Source organism: Plecotus auritus (assembly GCF_963455305.1).
Source record: "Plecotus auritus genome assembly, chromosome: 4".
Lineage (NCBI taxonomy): Eukaryota > Metazoa > Chordata > Mammalia > Chiroptera > Vespertilionidae > Plecotus > Plecotus auritus.
The window spans coordinates 165,752,212-165,769,177 of record NC_137775.1 but is presented as its reverse complement, the minus strand read 5'-3'; the positions used below and the strand labels follow the sequence as shown (position 1 = coordinate 165,769,177).

Below are 16,966 nucleotides of genomic sequence, written 5' to 3'. Positions count from 1 at the left end.
CTGGAAATCCATGGCACTCCATTTAACAACACCAGGGTGGGTCATGCTCTTGTTGGGCACTGTCATGCTGGTTTTCCAAGCGACACACACACCCACCCAGCACAACACAAGATGTTGGTAAGTCAGAGAAGCGGGAAATATAGCTGCTTTGCATCTCGCACAAATGAGCTCCTTGGTTTGTTAATAAACTAAAGGTGGCTTGGGATTATTTGAGTAGGTTAAAATGAAAGGAATTCTATTATCACAGAAAATGCAGGTATTCAACACTGGGTTCCCCAATCTGCCTACAGCACTTTACCCCCATCATCAGTTTCTTCTTCATTCCCCCGGAGGAGAGCGGGGCAGGAACAGGTGGACCCTCTCTTGGAGCAACCCGCCTGGAAGAGGGTGTGTTACTGCTCCCCAGCACCCTCTATTGCCATCTTTTCTGTCTTTCTAGATTTCCTCTGCATCTGCTCTTGTTCCTTCCTCCTCAGCTTTTCTCTCTGCTTTTCCATTTTCTCTTGAGCCTTCCGAGCCTTCTCTAGAGACACCTTCATTTCCTTGAGCTTTTTTTTGACCACTGCTCGGTCCTGCGATGATGCCATTCCAAGAGCCTAGGAAGGAAATTAAACAAACTGAATCTGAAAACCAGTGACCTCTCTGCTTATGATGAGGCCGATATCGCAATATGTTCTAACTCAAAAATTAATTGAAACACAATTGCGGTGAAAACTAAAGAAGAGCTGATTACATTTGCCCCAAATTTACAAGCTTTATTTGTTCTTTGAAGTCCCTAGCACAGTATGCCCTACACCTCGCTAAGTAATGCTTTCCAGATTGGTAATTAATGGGTGAATGAATGAAAAAAGGTCACAGTTCTGCTTCTCCAACCTTTAGGTTGTAGACATTTACAGGCAAAAGATAGGAGTGGGCCCCTGCTGCCACAGGGGGCTCCCGGAAGGGCAGGAAGAATCGACATGGCTTCCTTTCTGCCAATGTATTCCTTGACAGTGAGGACCAAAGTGTATTCAGCACCAGAATGCTCATGTCAGCAGACTAGCCATTGGCTCCTTTTAGGCAGACCTATAAAGGAAGCCTGATTATGATGAGAAGGTTGCTCAATTAGCTTGGAATTCAGAAAAAGGGGAGCTGGTTGCATAGTATATTAAATGCTTCATGACCTTCAGCATCAACAGCAGGATGCATCCATCTCCCCAAGGGGACAACCTTGTCAATGGACCTTCATATTTACAGGCTATTCATTGATCTCTAACCTTTTCAAGATTGTCACGCAATACTCATCTGCCTGTCCTCCCAGCAGGGGCTGAGGTCAGGGGTGGGAAGCTGGCTGTAAGCTCCTTTCGCCCTTTCTCCGCAGGGATGGGCGCCACCTCAGCCTCTAAAGAGATGGACTGGACAGGTGAACATGAGAGAGCGATGGAGGGGGAGGGAAGACACTGCCGCACATATTTGGGGAAGAAAGTTCTGGGGAAAACATCATCCCGGTTTTGGAGTGGTCCCTGGTGTGCAGGGACGACTCGGGATGGAGAGGAGACACGAATAAAGAAGAGGAGGTTAATGGATTTGGGTTTTAACTCTTATGTGATGAAAGAGCCCACATTGGCCATTATTAAAGCTCATACTACATAGAAGTAAGTAGAGTTAATACATGGGCCATGTGTTGCCAGGTGGAAGCAATGGAGGGAGTCCCTCCCTCTCCTACTCAGCAGCCTACTCGTTAGATCCCCTAATGACTTTCTGAAACTTCATTTACTACTCAAACAATCCACCGTCCTTTCTGCTGACGGTTGATGAGAATTACCTCTCCCACATGGAGAATGCTCTTATTTAATGAAAACATTTTAGGTGCTATGAGCAATACAAATTATGCTTGGTAACCTAACACAGACAGATATAATTCTTTACCTTCAGTTTATTTCCATCCAACTGCAGGAGTTGCTCTCCAGTGATGTTTTGGGCACTGAATTCAGATACATACTGCTCCAGATTTAGGCTCATGAGCCAGTGAGAAACCTGCTGCACACTCCACTCCTGAACGGCCCGATTCTGACACTGACTGTGCTTGGGAGACTGTCCGTCATCAAGGATCTGAGTAGGAATGTCACGCAGTGTTGTTAAAGGGCTGAAGTGCTGTGGCTCAGCATGGCATATTGCGCTATCCAAGGGAATGTCTTGCCTACTAGAGCCATCTTTATTTCTAAACCATAGAATGATAAGCTAATGGTTCTAGCTGTGTATGTAACGCACATACACATTTATTACCTACATGTTTTTAGATGCTTGGAAACCTAAAAACTCCCCTAAATAAAACAGCATTTTCAATGTAGGAAGTTTAATATTGACAAATCCACTCTAATGTTGCAAGCTTTTACATGAAAACACTTTGGAAAGATTATCAGATGCAGAAAACAAATATGTCATTAATCCCTATAGACAATACATCACTCTGCATTTCTCCTCTGCTAAGACATTAGAGATATGTAAAAACACATTTAAAAGTACTGTGGCATCTTTCACTTAGAAGAGGAGAGCATTGAACCCTCAGGTATTTTTAGGGGGAAATTTCCCAGCCATTATTTCATTTGCACGGCAAGCAAACCTGTGAGGGCAGTGGGGCAGGAGGTATCCATAATTACTTTTAATAAATGAGGAAACTGAGACTCTGAACACCCACAGATCTGTCCAATGCAGAATATTACTTTTAACAGTGCAAAGGGCAGGTTGGTTCCTAGAACCACTACGCTGAGAGGCGATGAGGCGATGATGGGTCTGGGAGGAGAGACAGAAGCCACCTCAGTGATGGGCAGAGAACAGAAGAGGGGATGATGGGTAAGCCGAGATGAAGGCAAAGGTGGCGAAACAGAGGGAACTGGGTCATTCAGGTAATGGTGATGGGGACACATCACGGGACTCTGGAGGTGGGATCTGAAGGTCCTCTGGAATCAGGAATATCTTTTAAACTGAGACATAGACCAGGGCAGAGTGAAACTACATAACACAAGGAACACCTCCACTGCAGAGGAAAGCACTCTTGAATTGTCTGAGTTTTCAATCATCTGCAAAGAGAGAAAAGGTTCAAACAAAATACCAAAAACCACCACACAGCCCATTGAAAGCTCACCTCGTCATCTATCATATCCAGGCTCTGAGTGAGGGAGCAACAAAGGAATCAAAGAGAAAAGTGTTACAGAAACAGGACACACAATATATACAGTACAAAGTCATAAAATTCAAGTCACGCTGAGCCTGAAGAATATGGGCAAAAGAGTTTAGAGAAAAACATGTTTTACAAAACAAAACAACATATTAGAAAGAAATAACTAAGAACACATATTTAGAGCAAAACTCTCTTTACTTACAATGCCTCCCTCCCTCCCTTCCACCCCAATAAGACATTAGAGATATGTAAAAGCACATTTAAAAGTATTGTGGCATCTTTCTGGTATTTTTTTCCTCGCCTTATCTCTTGGCGCACTAAGTCCGTCCCTAGTGTAGTTTCCTGTCTCTCTTGCATATATTTATCTCCTGAGAATTCTTAGGAATGCTATTTTGACCCTCGCATCTAAATCAGTGGTCTTACATAGTTGTCCTTCCTTCTCAGAATTGTCTCTCTCCCCTTTTCACTGCAGTGAATCTTAATCAGGGGCCACACCCAACTCAGAAGAAATATCAGATTCTTCGGGTGGGGGTGATGGTGGGAAAGGTGAGGGAGAAAAGCAATGGCGAATTGGTGAACTCTGTGAGATTTCTCAGCTCTTTCCCACTTTTGCTCTCCAGTGCCCAGCCTCCCGTCCCCACCCCTTTGCTGAGAGGCATCACACTGGAATCAGAGAAAGGCCGAGGATATAGTATACAGTAAGGGAAGGCTTCGAGGGCCTCAGAAACAACAGTTTGCTTTCATGTTGAGACAGAGAGGGAGACACCAATTTCCTAGCAAAGACCATGGTTCCAATGATCTACATGTAAAATCTACCTTAGACACATTTCCCTGTGACAGTTCACAGGTAGAACGTATGCCTGGGATAGCACTTCTGTGAGTGATATGAGCATACCTCATCTGACGACAGTGCTAGGGACTGAGAGAGCCCCGGGGTTCTGGGCTCCGCTCCGAGGCCGCTCAGGTCTGCCGAGCTGGTACTACTGGGACTGAAGTCATCGTTGAAGGTAAAATTCTGTAACAATAAATGAAGCTCAGTGTTAAAAGAGCCCGTGAAGGAACCCAAGGTAGGTGAGTTTGCAAGTTCTAAGAAGGTTACTTTGAAGTAATCTTAGAAGTTCACTTTGGGGCTGGTGATGACCTTCGGCCAGGCAGTGTCAGACACTGCACCTATGGTGAATGGGGAATTCTGAGCGCTTCTCCGCCAGGTGAGAGGATAGGTGTTTTGGAGTAATGATTCTGCAGTCTCTCTTCAAGGGTGCAGCATTCATTATCCTCTGCAACTGCTCAGAGGAGTGATATTAATGAGCCTATCTTCTTTGACCCTAATGGTGATGAGCAACAGTGTAAGTAAAAAATACAAGGTGGTGTGGAGAGCCTGAGTTATTAGGAACAGATGGCAATCCATATTAGAAAGGTAGCCGAGCACCCCAGAAGGTCCCTGCTGGCTGTGATAAATGCTGTGGGGAACGGCAGATCCTCTCCAGGATGTGACCTTCAAAGACGATGGGTTCTGGGGGAGGTCACAACCTGACTGCACTACCTGCTCAAGTACAGCTCTCACGTGGCAGCAGCAAAGTCCAAAGAGGCTGTACTACAAACAGATACACGTTCCCAAATAGTTACCTGGGGGTAGAAAGAAAACTTCCCCAGAACCTCATTAAAATGTTCAGTGGATATTAAAATCAAATACATTCACAATGACTTCAGAGCTGCCTTTGTGAAAATATTTTAAACCAAATCTGGAGTCTCTCCAGTGTAAGATAATGGTAGAATTATTTAAACAACATTGAGATATATCAGATCCAATGCTGAAAATGTTTCAAGGCCAAAGTGGTCTATTGCTGTCAAAACTTCTTTTCTAATTGCTTCCCAGGGACTCTTAAGAACTTGGCCAACCCCATCTTGTTTCCTATTCCACTGCCTTAGAAATTGGAGTGTCAGTTTTCCATTAGGTTCTATTGTACTGGTTTAGCTGGCTGTCAAGAATAAATGCCATGCCAGAGGTTAGAGAGCTCGGTACCAAACAGACTGCAGGGTTTGCTGGATGTTCAGAGAAGACTGAATCAGAGCACGGAGCTGGGCTAGTAGAGCATTTAAGCAGAGGCATTCAACACAGCACATTACCATTTGGTACCGTCAGTGGAAACACAACCCCAAAGCCCATCAAAACTCTGTGAGCTGTTGACCACGAGAAAAGAATTAAATTCAAGTAACTTTAACCACATGTTTCCGTTTGAGAAAGAAAAGGGAACACAGATAAAAGAAGACCACACAACATGTGAAAGTTAGCGACCGCATGTGTTTCAATAAAATGTTAGGTAAGGTTTGCAGTGTCATGCTGGAAATAACCATCATGCATTTAAAAACGAGCAGCATCCATGCACATACTTCCTAATTCTGCTCAAGTTAAAGAACTTTCGTGATAGAATTACAACAGCTGTTCGACATGGAAGCTTGATTTAAGAGAAGAAATAAGTAAGGGTGCTATGTCAGCATTGGTTTGTTTTAAAGAGTTTCATTTAGATGTATTGAACACATATCCAGTCCCAAATTTATCTGTTTTCCAGTAAATCTTGACGAGCGCAGCAAAAATAGTTTGGTAATGTAATTTAAACTGGAATGCTTGGTAAACAGATCTATCACACTGTGCCGTGATTCAAATGCATCTTTCCCAGCATGGTTTCACTGTCAAACGGAGATTAAATAGCAATATGTGAAAAGACAGGCAAATCGAAGATTAACGCACAGTCTAGCAGGGACCAGTATTAAAGAAGGTGATGGTTAAAGGGGCTTTCGGTTCCCCACACAGGAAGTACCATGCACTGTTTATTGCAGTGTTATCACATTGGTTTCTTGGATCCAGAGCATACACACAAGTTGAGAATGCTTCCCAAAGATTGAAGAGGAGGAAGAGATTTGGGGTTTTCTTGTTTGCTTTTTTAATCCAAGTGTTTTCTACCTTGGACCCCTTTTTATCTGAAATTAGAGTTTCAGGAGAAGGCTGGAGGGGACTTGGAGGTGAAGGCAGGTTCCTGAAGGAATAGGATCCTTTCCGGCTTTCGTGAAACCAGGAGAAAGGCATGCAAGGTGAGCGAGGGGAGGCTGGCGCTGCGGCGGAGGGCTTCGCTTTCCAATGGTCCAGCCTGCCTCTGAAGATCCTGTTTCGTGAAGAGAATGGGGGTGTTAGACAAAGAAAGGGAAGACGTGAAACTGACTGAACAGAACTCTGAAGGGGCTCTGAACACAGTTCAAAGTAACAATTTGAGAAATTGTCCTACACAACAGATACTTTTTTTTTTCCATTTTTGACTGGAACATTTATCCTAATCGTTATTTTATTTATTTATTTATTTTTTTGCGTCTAAATGGATTCTGTAATGACAGACATTTTGTACTGCTATGTCCATGGTAAATTTTTATGAAATGTGCCTAATAAATACATGGATGGGCAAAAAGTTAGGTCTACAGTTATTTGTATGGAAAGTAACACAATAATTAATAAATGGTAATGCAAGAATAAACCCTGTGTTTCACGTACTCACAACTGTACACTTACTTTTGACAATGCCTGTGTATGTGGATGAATTAACATGAGGGAGAAGCATGTCGTTTAGGAGCTGCTCTGAGGTTAGTCATCACAGCTTCCCCTTACTAGGGACACACATCAGTGCCTCACTGCTGGTGACTTTAGCTCCTGATGAGCATTCTTTCCTGGCCAACTCTCAACTCAGGTTCCCAAGAGTTTCAACTTTAGAAAATGATATACTTAGAAAATTTGGGTATTTCAGGGCTCAGAATACTTTAAGCAGAACATACACTTGGTTGGTTTTTCAGCATAATCTTAGTGCCTTTTCATAGAAGGAACACCAGACCTGAAGTCTTAATACTCTGCTTGGAGGTCAGGGTCTGCCACCCCCAGAACACACGACCATGGGCCTTCGCTCAGCCTCTATTTTTTATCTGTAAAAGGTGGATGTCTTATGTATCTCATATGTGGTTAGGAATTAAATGAGATAGTATGTGTAAAAAGTGCTTTGAAAACTATAATGGTCTATGCTTATTGTTTAACATTCAAAGGATTCAAAGGCCTTTGAGAACACCGTTTGAAAGCATATTTTTCTTAATATCTTGCATATGTATACTTATGTTTTGGTTAGAGAAAAGTAATTCTTAGGAACTGAGGCAGGAATGGGCAGTAGTGTCTGCATCTTGGAAGAGGTCACCCTCAAAATGTCCAAATGATCCTTGATTGCAGTGCCTACAATTTGTTAGTTGTTGATGTCATGACAACAAAGAGATTCCCTTTCATTTAAAAGTGACTCAACACCTTAGCTAGACAGCTAATGTTGGACGTGGATACTGAATTTCAATCTTCTCACATCTCATTTCAAATACTTTGAAATATTACATGTTTCAAATTTACATAAATAGTATAACTCCTAACAATTTCTGTTCATTTCCAAAGATTATTGTGAGAATCAAATGGGATAATAAATGTAAAAACATCTTATAAACTGTACAGCAATGTATAAATGTAAAGGGATTGTAAGAATGATAATTAAAGAGAATGAAAAATCAGTGAAGTTTTGGAAGAATACTGACATTATAGGTTGGGGGTGAAAAACTGTTGGCCACACTAAAGATTCCAGAAAAGGTGATGATTTAAATGGTGTATTTCTTTCTTTTTCTTTTCTTAGTGAATGGGAGCCATTCAATTTTTATTTTTTATTTCTTTTTTATTGATTTTTGGAGAGAGTGGGAGGGAAAGAAGGAGAGAGAAACATCGATGTGACAGCAAAACATCGACTGGTTGCCTCCTACATGTCCCCTACCAGGGATGGAGACCAAAACCTGGGATGTGCCCTGACCAGGACTTGAAATGGCAACCTTTCAGTGCATGGGACGATGCCCAATCAACTGAGCCACACCGGCCAGGGCTAAACAGTGTATTTCTTAAAATGACAACAAAAACAACAACAAAACAACAAAGGAATCTGCAAGGATAACAGAGAAAGACTGACCAGAGAGGGGCCAACCTTCAATTTCATCGTAAAGCTTAAGAACAATGTTGTATCCTTAAACCCACCTACTTCTTATCAAGAGATGGAGGAGAGAGTACAATAACTGAACATCAGGAGATTGCTAACGCCTGCTAGCAGAGGCAGATAGGTCTTCTGTGGAAGTGCTTCCTGCTCCTGGGTCGTGGACAGTCTGGTAAGAATCACTGGGGTAGCTGTTCAAATGCAGATTCTTGGACACCCAGACTTACTGAATTAGAATTGTGAGAAAAGACGGGAGGAGTTGACCTGAAATCTACTTTAACACATATTTGAGCTGACTCTTAAAAATTTTAATGTCTATATTTATTAATATTATCCTGAATGCAAATATGAGGCTTTTGGAACAGAATAGGTTATTACTTACTTACGTAAAATTATTGCACTGGTTCCCCATACTGTAATTTTCTCTCTCTATAATGAGAACCAGATGTCCTAACCTTGGTCTACAGTGTAGATGAGAAATCTAAAAAATATGAATCTGGACGGTTATATAGGAGAGGGCCAGCTGTCCCTGCCTCGACTCTGAGAGAGGGAGAGAAATCCTATCTCCTCAATGTAAACAAATTCAACTTGGGAAGGATCTTGGGTTCTCAGCCTTTGAAAAGAAATATAAGTCCTGGGGGAGATAAAACAAGTTATCTCCAGCTTTACAAGCTTGGGAATGTCTCCATAGAGAGGTCTCAGCTCCCTCTCCCCATCCACACTCCTTAAAAATGGAACTACACATTGGGGGAGTTGGCTCTCTCTGTAGATCTCACTGTCTATCCATAATTTAACTTCTGAGGTGTGTCTTTTAGCTCAGGCCCTACATTCCATTAAAAATGCTGAGAAAGCTCTAAAATAAAACTATTTTCTCAGTAGTCTCACACTCTTATAAGTGGGCATATGATTTATTTTTCTCCTTTGGTTATAAATTTCTGAATCAATCAAATGATGTGGGAAATTCTTTAGGTGTTCCATCCACAATTCAAATAAAGCATTGTAGTGCTTTGATACATGGATACTGTTTTAAGTTATAAATAGGCCATTATCAATGACAGCTAGACTATCTTTTCCTATTCCCAAGTGGACTGCCTTTGTAACAACCCTTTTAGAACCACTAACCACCTTTTTTTTTTTTTTCAAGAAATAAGATTATTGGTACCTAATTTTTGTCATTCTAATGACTTATTTGGAAAGGACTTTGAGTAGTTCAAATCCTGGCCAGGCAACATTTCAAACAAAATCTGAAGACCACATCTAAACACTTCCATAAAATTCTCGCTGCCAGGAAAATATCCAAATCATTCCAGGTGCACCTGGCCATCCAGCACTGAAGCAGGCCTGGGGGCCACAGTGGGAGTGTGATGAAGGAGGGGAGGGAAGCTCAGCCTCAGTGATATCCAGAGGCTTTCTTAGCCAATGAAGATAATGGAAGGCACAGAGGAAAAGTCACATAGAAAGCAATTCAAGCCCACTTCTAAGGAGATGGCCACGTCCTCACAGCTGTAAACCACCAGGTTCTGAGGTATTCTGAAGAATATTTCTCAATTCTCCAGGAGGGCTGGCTGTGCCCCACTGAGGCTGTATCCTGTCCTCCTCATTTATTTGTGTATCCTCGATTCTAACACTCCCTCCATACACTGATGTAACCTCAGTGTGTTTGCCAGTATCCACAAAGAGCTGAACAGGCATGCTTCCATTGCTTGGACGTTGAGTAGAGAATGTTCATTTAAAAAAGCCAACTCTCCACTACTTTAAACTCATAGACCTATCAGCTTTCCAGACATGCTTTCTAAAATAAATGCCAATTTCCTCCCGGATAAATTGAACTATTGAGTCTATAAAAGGAGCACAGGAGTTTGGGTAACAGTTATTCTATTATTGACCACTCTTACAGCCTGTTGCACTTGGTGGAGAAATGTATTAAGAATAAGATAAAATTCTTCCTTCCCTCCTTTCCTTTCCTTCCTCCTTCCTTTCTTAACATTTTTTACTCTCAGGGCAGGTTATGGGCTAAGGTACTAACTCTATATTCATCCTTCATAATCGCCTTGAAAAATCAAGATCAGTGGAAATGAATTCTTAATGGATCTGAAAAGAGTTTCTAGGTATGTGCTCTGTATTTCCTTCACAGCTTATACACTAATGACTCACTATCATTTTGGGGAAAAATATAATCAAATCATAGCTATATTTCTGATTATTTTATTGTTAGGAACTGGAAGGAATTAAGTCTCTGTAATACTAAAATGTCATTTGGGGGTGGGCGATGCGGTGGGGAAGTAAGTTTCCTGGCATTTAAATGGTTTATAGTTTACAACTCTATAGAACAATTAACTCATTTATATATATCTTGGAGCCAGATTATTCTGGGGCTAGGACACCAAAAATAAATTGCTAAGGTAAACACTCCATGGTGATTTTGGGGAGTTCATTTTAACTTTGAATACAAGGTAAGTCAGAGCACATACCTAGGTTGTAGGTACAATCCCTGGCCAGGGTACTTATGGGAGGCAACTGAACCATGCTTTTCTCTCTCTCTCTCTTTCTCTCCCTTCCTACTCCCTCCCCCCGCCCCCCCGCGCACAAAAAACAACAACACACAAACACAAAAACATATCCTTGGATGAGGATTAAAAAAGTTTTCTCTAGCACCCACATGAAAAAATTTAAGATAAAATTATTTTTCCCATCCCCTATTTAAAATTATTTTTATAATATATGTTATTTAACCCAAAATATTCAAAGTATTATTTGAACATCTAATTAGTACAAAATTATTAATAAGATATTTAACATTATTTATACTAAGTCTTTGAAATCTAGCATGCATTTTCTCTGATAACAGATCTCAATATAGACTAGCCACATTTCAAGTGCTCAATGGCCACATCTGACCAGAGGCTACCATATTGGATAATGCAGATGGAGATGGATGGAAGGTTGGGGACCAGGTTCTTCTAGTCCATCTCACTTATTTTTTGTAGGAAACCAAGGTCCAAGGAATTCAGAGACTTACCTATGGCAGAGTCAGGATGAATACCTGGGTGAATACTTGAATACTCAGTGGTGTGTTTTTTTCCATTGTTCACACTTCAGATAAATGAAGACTCACTTCCCCAGAGAAGTGCCCTCTCCCTTCCCTGTCATTTTCCCATGTGCCACCCTCTAGCCTTGTCCTGAGATACACAGATCTGCTCACAGGTTTTTCCATTCAGGGACTAAACTGGGAGGTTCTCCCACCAGCTCCAAAGCAGGCGACCACTGCTTTAGGGGAAGAGGCCAATCTCTGGGAGTTTGGCCTCTTCATGGGCTAGAAAGAGCGCTGACCCATCTAGAGATGGGTTTGAGCCCTGCCTCTCCCAGTATACTTTGTCTGGGGGGTGAGTGGGGAGCCGGTGAAAGGTAAGTGAGAGAGCCTATAAAAGTTCTATTTAACCAGTAAAATGACAACTAAATGTTTCCTGCTTTTGTTCTCTGCTATGTTACCTGTTTAAATCAGAATGTTTACTGAGCACATACTTGAAAAGGATAAAACCAAACCATATTTCTTTGTAGGATTTGTCTGTTTATTTATTACTAGAGGCCCGGTGCACAAAATTCGTGCACTCAGGGGGATATGCCTCAGCCCGGCCTGCACCTCTTGCAGTCCGGGAGCCCTTGGGGAATGTCCGAGTGACAGCTTAGGCCCATAGAGAGTGGGCCTAAACCGGCAGTCGGATATCATTAGCGCTGCCATGGAGGCGGGAGAGGCTCCCACCACTGCTGCTGCACTCACCAGCCGTGTTCCCCCTGTGGGAACACACTGACCACCAGGGGGCAGCTCCTGCATTGAGTGTCTGCCCCCTGGTGGTCAGTGCACATCATGGTGGTCAGTGTGCATCATAGCGACCAGTCAATTTGCATATTAGCCTTTAATTATATAGGATTATTTTAACCTCATCTACTTGTTTCATGTGGGCCATGTGTTTGAGTCATTAAGTCTCCACAGGAATACAATAAAGTGAATTTTTTTACTCAGGGAAGGAAAAAACTAAAACCAAGACCAAATTGTTTTTAGCAAATATCTTGACTTTTTAATGTCTAATAGCCTCAGATTATAACTTAGATAATGTCTAATGGCCTCAGAATGACCTTATGAGAACTGGAAGAAACACCTAGGTAGGAGATAAGATTGCAAACTGGATCCATGAGTTAGACTGCTCTTTCTGAGAATGCCTCACTGGGGTGATGCATTTATTCCCAGTTCCCCGCAGCTGCTGTGCGACCTTGTGGCTAATGGTCCTCATCACCCACCTACCTCCAGGGACCCAGGAAGCCAGCTCAGCTGCACTAAGCTCCCACCTGGCAGTAATTGTCCTTTCTGGAGTATGTTTTGTAAGGTTCCGGACCCATTATCAATCTATTTAGAAGAACAAAGGCTGTCATTGGATTTGATTAGTGTTAACCAAATTACTGTGATAGCTCAAAAAATTACCTTTTTGAAACAGAAAAAGTCTCTCTTCTTCCCTATTCTACTATTTCCATTACATGAATTCCTTTCAGTTCTGTCAGAATTCTACTATAATTACAAATAATTTGAAAATGATGATCCTAATTTAAAGCTATTCTATAGCGTTGGCACACGTGGAATCACCTGTGATGACTGAAGCAGAGACACCAGAGCTAGTGTTTTAAAGCTGCAGAGCTGGCCAGGCAGCCAAGGGGGAAGTCTGGCTGGTTCAAAAGCTGGCATTAGCTGTGATGAGGCAGTGTGCACATGACAGTCTGCCATCAGCCACCCAAGGTTTTGCCTAGGCAGTGGTCGGCAAACTGCGGCTTGCGAGCCACCTGCGGCTCGCAAGCCGCAGCGGTTTGCCACTCTGTTGACTAATGTGTTTGCCGACCACTGGCCTAGAGTAAGGTGCACACTCACCAACAGAATCCAGATGTGCTTGCTTTTCATCTGGAATCTACACAACGTGGTAATACTCTGGCTACTGCCATGATATTCAGTAGAACCTTTCATGCCTGCTAATGCCTGTGGTTCTGCCCCTTTTAGCCTCAAAAAGTGAGGAGAGACCGCCTCAGAGGCCCAGAGAAGAAAGGGAGAAACTCAGAGGTGTCCGAGCTTCTCTCCCTTAAACAGGTTCATCACTTGTTTCTTTTATTTCCTCTAAGCATATTTGAGAGTTTTCTATTCTTAACTTTAAGGCACAAAGTAGACTTTTATATTTTTCACTCCAAAATCACACAAAGTTAAATTTCTTTTGAGTTGCATTATGGTCTTATTTTGACTGAGATTGTTGTCCTTCATACAAACAAAACTTTCTACCCTTTCTCCATTTTACAGCATAAAGGAAACCCAACTAACAAAAATAATTAATTCGGAACTCTCTCTTGTCATCCCCCTCCCAATTCTTCTGTAATCCCAGGGAGAAGGTATAACTTCTCACCACATGGTATACCAGGAAAAAGAAAAAGAAAACAAGGAAACAGCAGAGGACAACCTATGAAATGGGTAAATGGTCCCCAAATGATTTCATAGTATTTTATATTTTATTCTTAGCATTTTGCCTGTATCTTTCTTACTGTATGCTTTTGAGATGATTCCCAAATTTCATAAAGAAATATAAGTCAGTCAGAGAAAGACAAATACCATATGATTTCACTTATATGTGGAATCTAAGGAGCACAATAAAAGAACAAACAAAATAGAAACAGACTCATAGACACTGGAGAGAATGACAGTTGTCAGACTTGTGGGGCTGGGTGAAAAAGGTGAAGGGACTGAGAGGTACAGATTGGTAGTTACAGAACAGCCATGGGGATAAAAGTACAGCTTAGGGAACATAGTCAATATTGTAATAACTAAGTATGGTGCCAGGTGGGCACTTGAAATATCGAGGGGACCACTTTGAAAGTATCTGATTGTCTAACCACTATGCTGTATACCTGAAACTAATATAAAATAATATTGAATATACACTGTAATTTTAAAAAACAACAACCATTAGATGCGTAAGTACTTGAAGATGAGAGGGAGTATTGGAAAGACATCTAGACAGGAGACACAAGCCCCAGCTAATTGACATCAATTGCCTATTGCACAGTCCTGGGGTAATCAATTCAATTATACAGAGGTGAAGTTCTTCATCAGTAAAGTATGGTGTTATTATCAGCCCTCCAGATCGTATTGTAAGGACCAAATGATAAATGTGAAACTTCTCTGTAACTTGCGAACAATAATAATAGCAGCAAATTGTTATCTTCATTATTATTTTTATAATACCTTCTATGTGCCAGGTAGCATTTTAAATGTTTTACATGAAAACTCATTTAACCCTTACACTAATGTTATAAGGTAGGTACTGTTATAACCCTCATTCACATATGGGAAAATGGAGACACAGAGGCTAAATAACTTGTCCAAGATTTAAAAGGTGAGAGCTCTGATTCAAACCCAGGCAGTCGAACTTCAGAGCTCTATGCTTTACTATCTCCCTCTACAAAGCTGAGTTTAAATGAAGTTATCACAGAAGAAAACTGGGAAAACTTGAAAACATAAAGCCCACTTCTCTAAAGGAGAGTCTTTATGGCGCAGTACGCATCGTTGACAGGGCTGCCAACGAATAGCTGAGTCCAGCAGGAGACGGTCATCATTCTTACATGCGTGGGAATTGAAGAGTCTTGAAAGCCAATAGGTACTTAATACCACATAGGCATCATTATGCTGTGCTTAAACATTTGGTGAAAATTCTGCAATTAAGGCAATGGATAGCCCAAGGCCCAGTGTAGGCTTTAATTGGAGTAAGACATATAAATTGTGAAATTTTTCTTTCATCTCACTATAGGTATATTGAAGATACTGACCACTGATTTTGCTGAACAACGGAAGGGGGCCAGGGAGTTTAGCTATAGAGATGAATCCGTGTCCTCAATCACTCACCCGCACCTGCTACTCGGAGAAAACCTACTGGCTTCTTTTTCTTTTTCTTTCCATTTCTTTCCCTTGTTGGAGTTCCTTCGCAACGGTGCCCTATAAAGGCAGACACATTCAGAAAGGGAAAGCTGACATGTTCTCCTTTAATTCTTCTTTTACAGAGGGCTTGCCTTTCACATCATGAAGTGCTTACCCCAGATCCACAAACTTCCGCTTAATTTTCCCTCCTTGCACCACCAATGAACTGGATGCCCTTAGTGATTTGGGACCTTTGGCACCGTCTAGAATATATACATATGTAAAGAAAGACCAGTTATTATTATTTTTAAAGCTATGAGTCAAAAGTAAGTGCATCCCTGAAGAGATCTGATTCAATTTCTAACTGTAAAAGAAAATAATGGATGCCTTTTTTTTAAAAGATACAAAAAACCTAGCTATGCTGAGGAACATTCGGTTAAGCTAGAAGATGTCCTGATGGATCAAGGCCCGATACACATCACAAAGAGCTTTAGCTTCAAAAATACTGAAAGGAACAAAATAAGGAGGAATAAACACTATCAAGTTACCCCTTACATTAACAGCAGGGACCAACATAACTTTCCTTTTGTTCCAGCCCTCTTATCTCTCAGGTCCAGTACAGAAAGCCACCCCAAGAGTCAGAGAGATTTAGGGAGAAAGTGATAGGCAGAGCTTTCCCTTCCCGTCTAATGGCCTGTGGCCAGTCTGGGGACAGAGGAAGGCAGAACATGGGGAAGACTTTCTTAAGCAGGGGCTCAGCTCTAAGACATTGATATCTTTGAAAGGTCTCTCTTTGAAGTTGGGTTGGAGCATAACTTGGCTGGCCTCCTGTGATGGTGAAGATGCCAAATGCTCCTCAGTGTCTGGAGCTGAATGACCTTTGCCCCCTGAGTTAAGCTGGCACTCCGAATGGCAGCAGCTGCTGGGGATGGGCACACTCGAAATAAAGTCAAAAACCAATCAGTGGAGAGACTCTGCGAATGGAGTTCAATATTAAATGTAGGAGATAGAGTCTACTGGTGCAACTTACTCCACTTTGAACAAGGTGGAAAACTCCTAAGGCTCTACCTAGAACCATTTAGCAAAGGATGCTATTTGGTATTATCTTTCAGCATATCCAGTTATCTGAGATGATTAGCAAGGGGTGTTTTAATATTGATGCATATTAGAGTGTGAAACTACTCCTCCCTAATTATTGTTGTCTATCTCTATCTCTTTAAAGTTAAAAAATTTCCAGCAACTTCCTGGCATGGAGTACAGAGAGAATAGTCCTCCTAAGAAAGTGTTCAATTAACCATGCAGGTTTATTTTGTTTAATTCAGGAGAAATTTCTTAACATGCATCCTTACAAAACACACAGTTCTCATTTAGGAGTCTATGTTCAAAGCTCTAAAGAAACACACGATATTAACAAACACTCTAAGGGTTCTTCTCAATGAACTTTTCATATTTTTAGTTAATGACACTCAGATTACAATAATTCCTTGAAATGTACATAATAAAATACAAGAGTCAGAAATATATCCATGTCCAAATCCACTTCTAATCTGAAATATCTATTATGAGTATTTGCATCGTTACTCTTTGGGTAACTGAATTAATCAGCCACAGGTGTGACACAGACACAAAGAAAATCCATGGACATGGCACAGATACCTTCTGAGGTGGTTTTGCTAATGGACATTAAGAAAAAAAAAGCAGAATTTCAATTCTCCTAAGACAGTGGTCGGCAAACTCATTAGTCAACAGAGCCAAATATCAACAGTACGATTGAAATTTCTTTTGAGAGACAAATTTTTTAAACTTAAACTTCTCCAACGC

At 41.4% G+C, this 16,966-nt stretch overlaps 1 protein-coding gene across 10 annotated transcripts in view; it reads right to left on the bottom strand.

Annotated features, from left to right (window-relative positions):
• Window positions 1-247: 247 nt before the first annotated feature.
• PPP1R9A (protein phosphatase 1 regulatory subunit 9A) overlaps window positions 248-16,966 on the bottom strand; it is a 232,695-nt gene continuing 215,976 nt past the window's right edge. For 4 of the 10 annotated variants that reach the window (XM_080663193.1, XM_080663196.1, XM_080663195.1 and 1 more), the window contains 3 exons: window positions 15,321-15,408; window positions 15,134-15,223; window positions 5,444-6,321 (listed from right to left, as the gene is read on the bottom strand). In XM_080663193.1, coding sequence (XP_080519319.1) covers window positions 5,913-6,321; window positions 15,134-15,223; window positions 15,321-15,408 — 587 coding nt within the window. In that variant the 3' untranslated portion in view covers window positions 5,444-5,912. Of the gene's footprint in view, window positions 597-1,908; window positions 2,092-3,124; window positions 3,149-4,055; window positions 4,176-5,443; window positions 6,322-15,133; window positions 15,224-15,320; window positions 15,409-16,966 lie in introns of those variants that run through there. The other 6 variants (XM_080663200.1, XM_080663198.1, XM_080663201.1 and 3 more) reach the window with 4 other exon arrangements.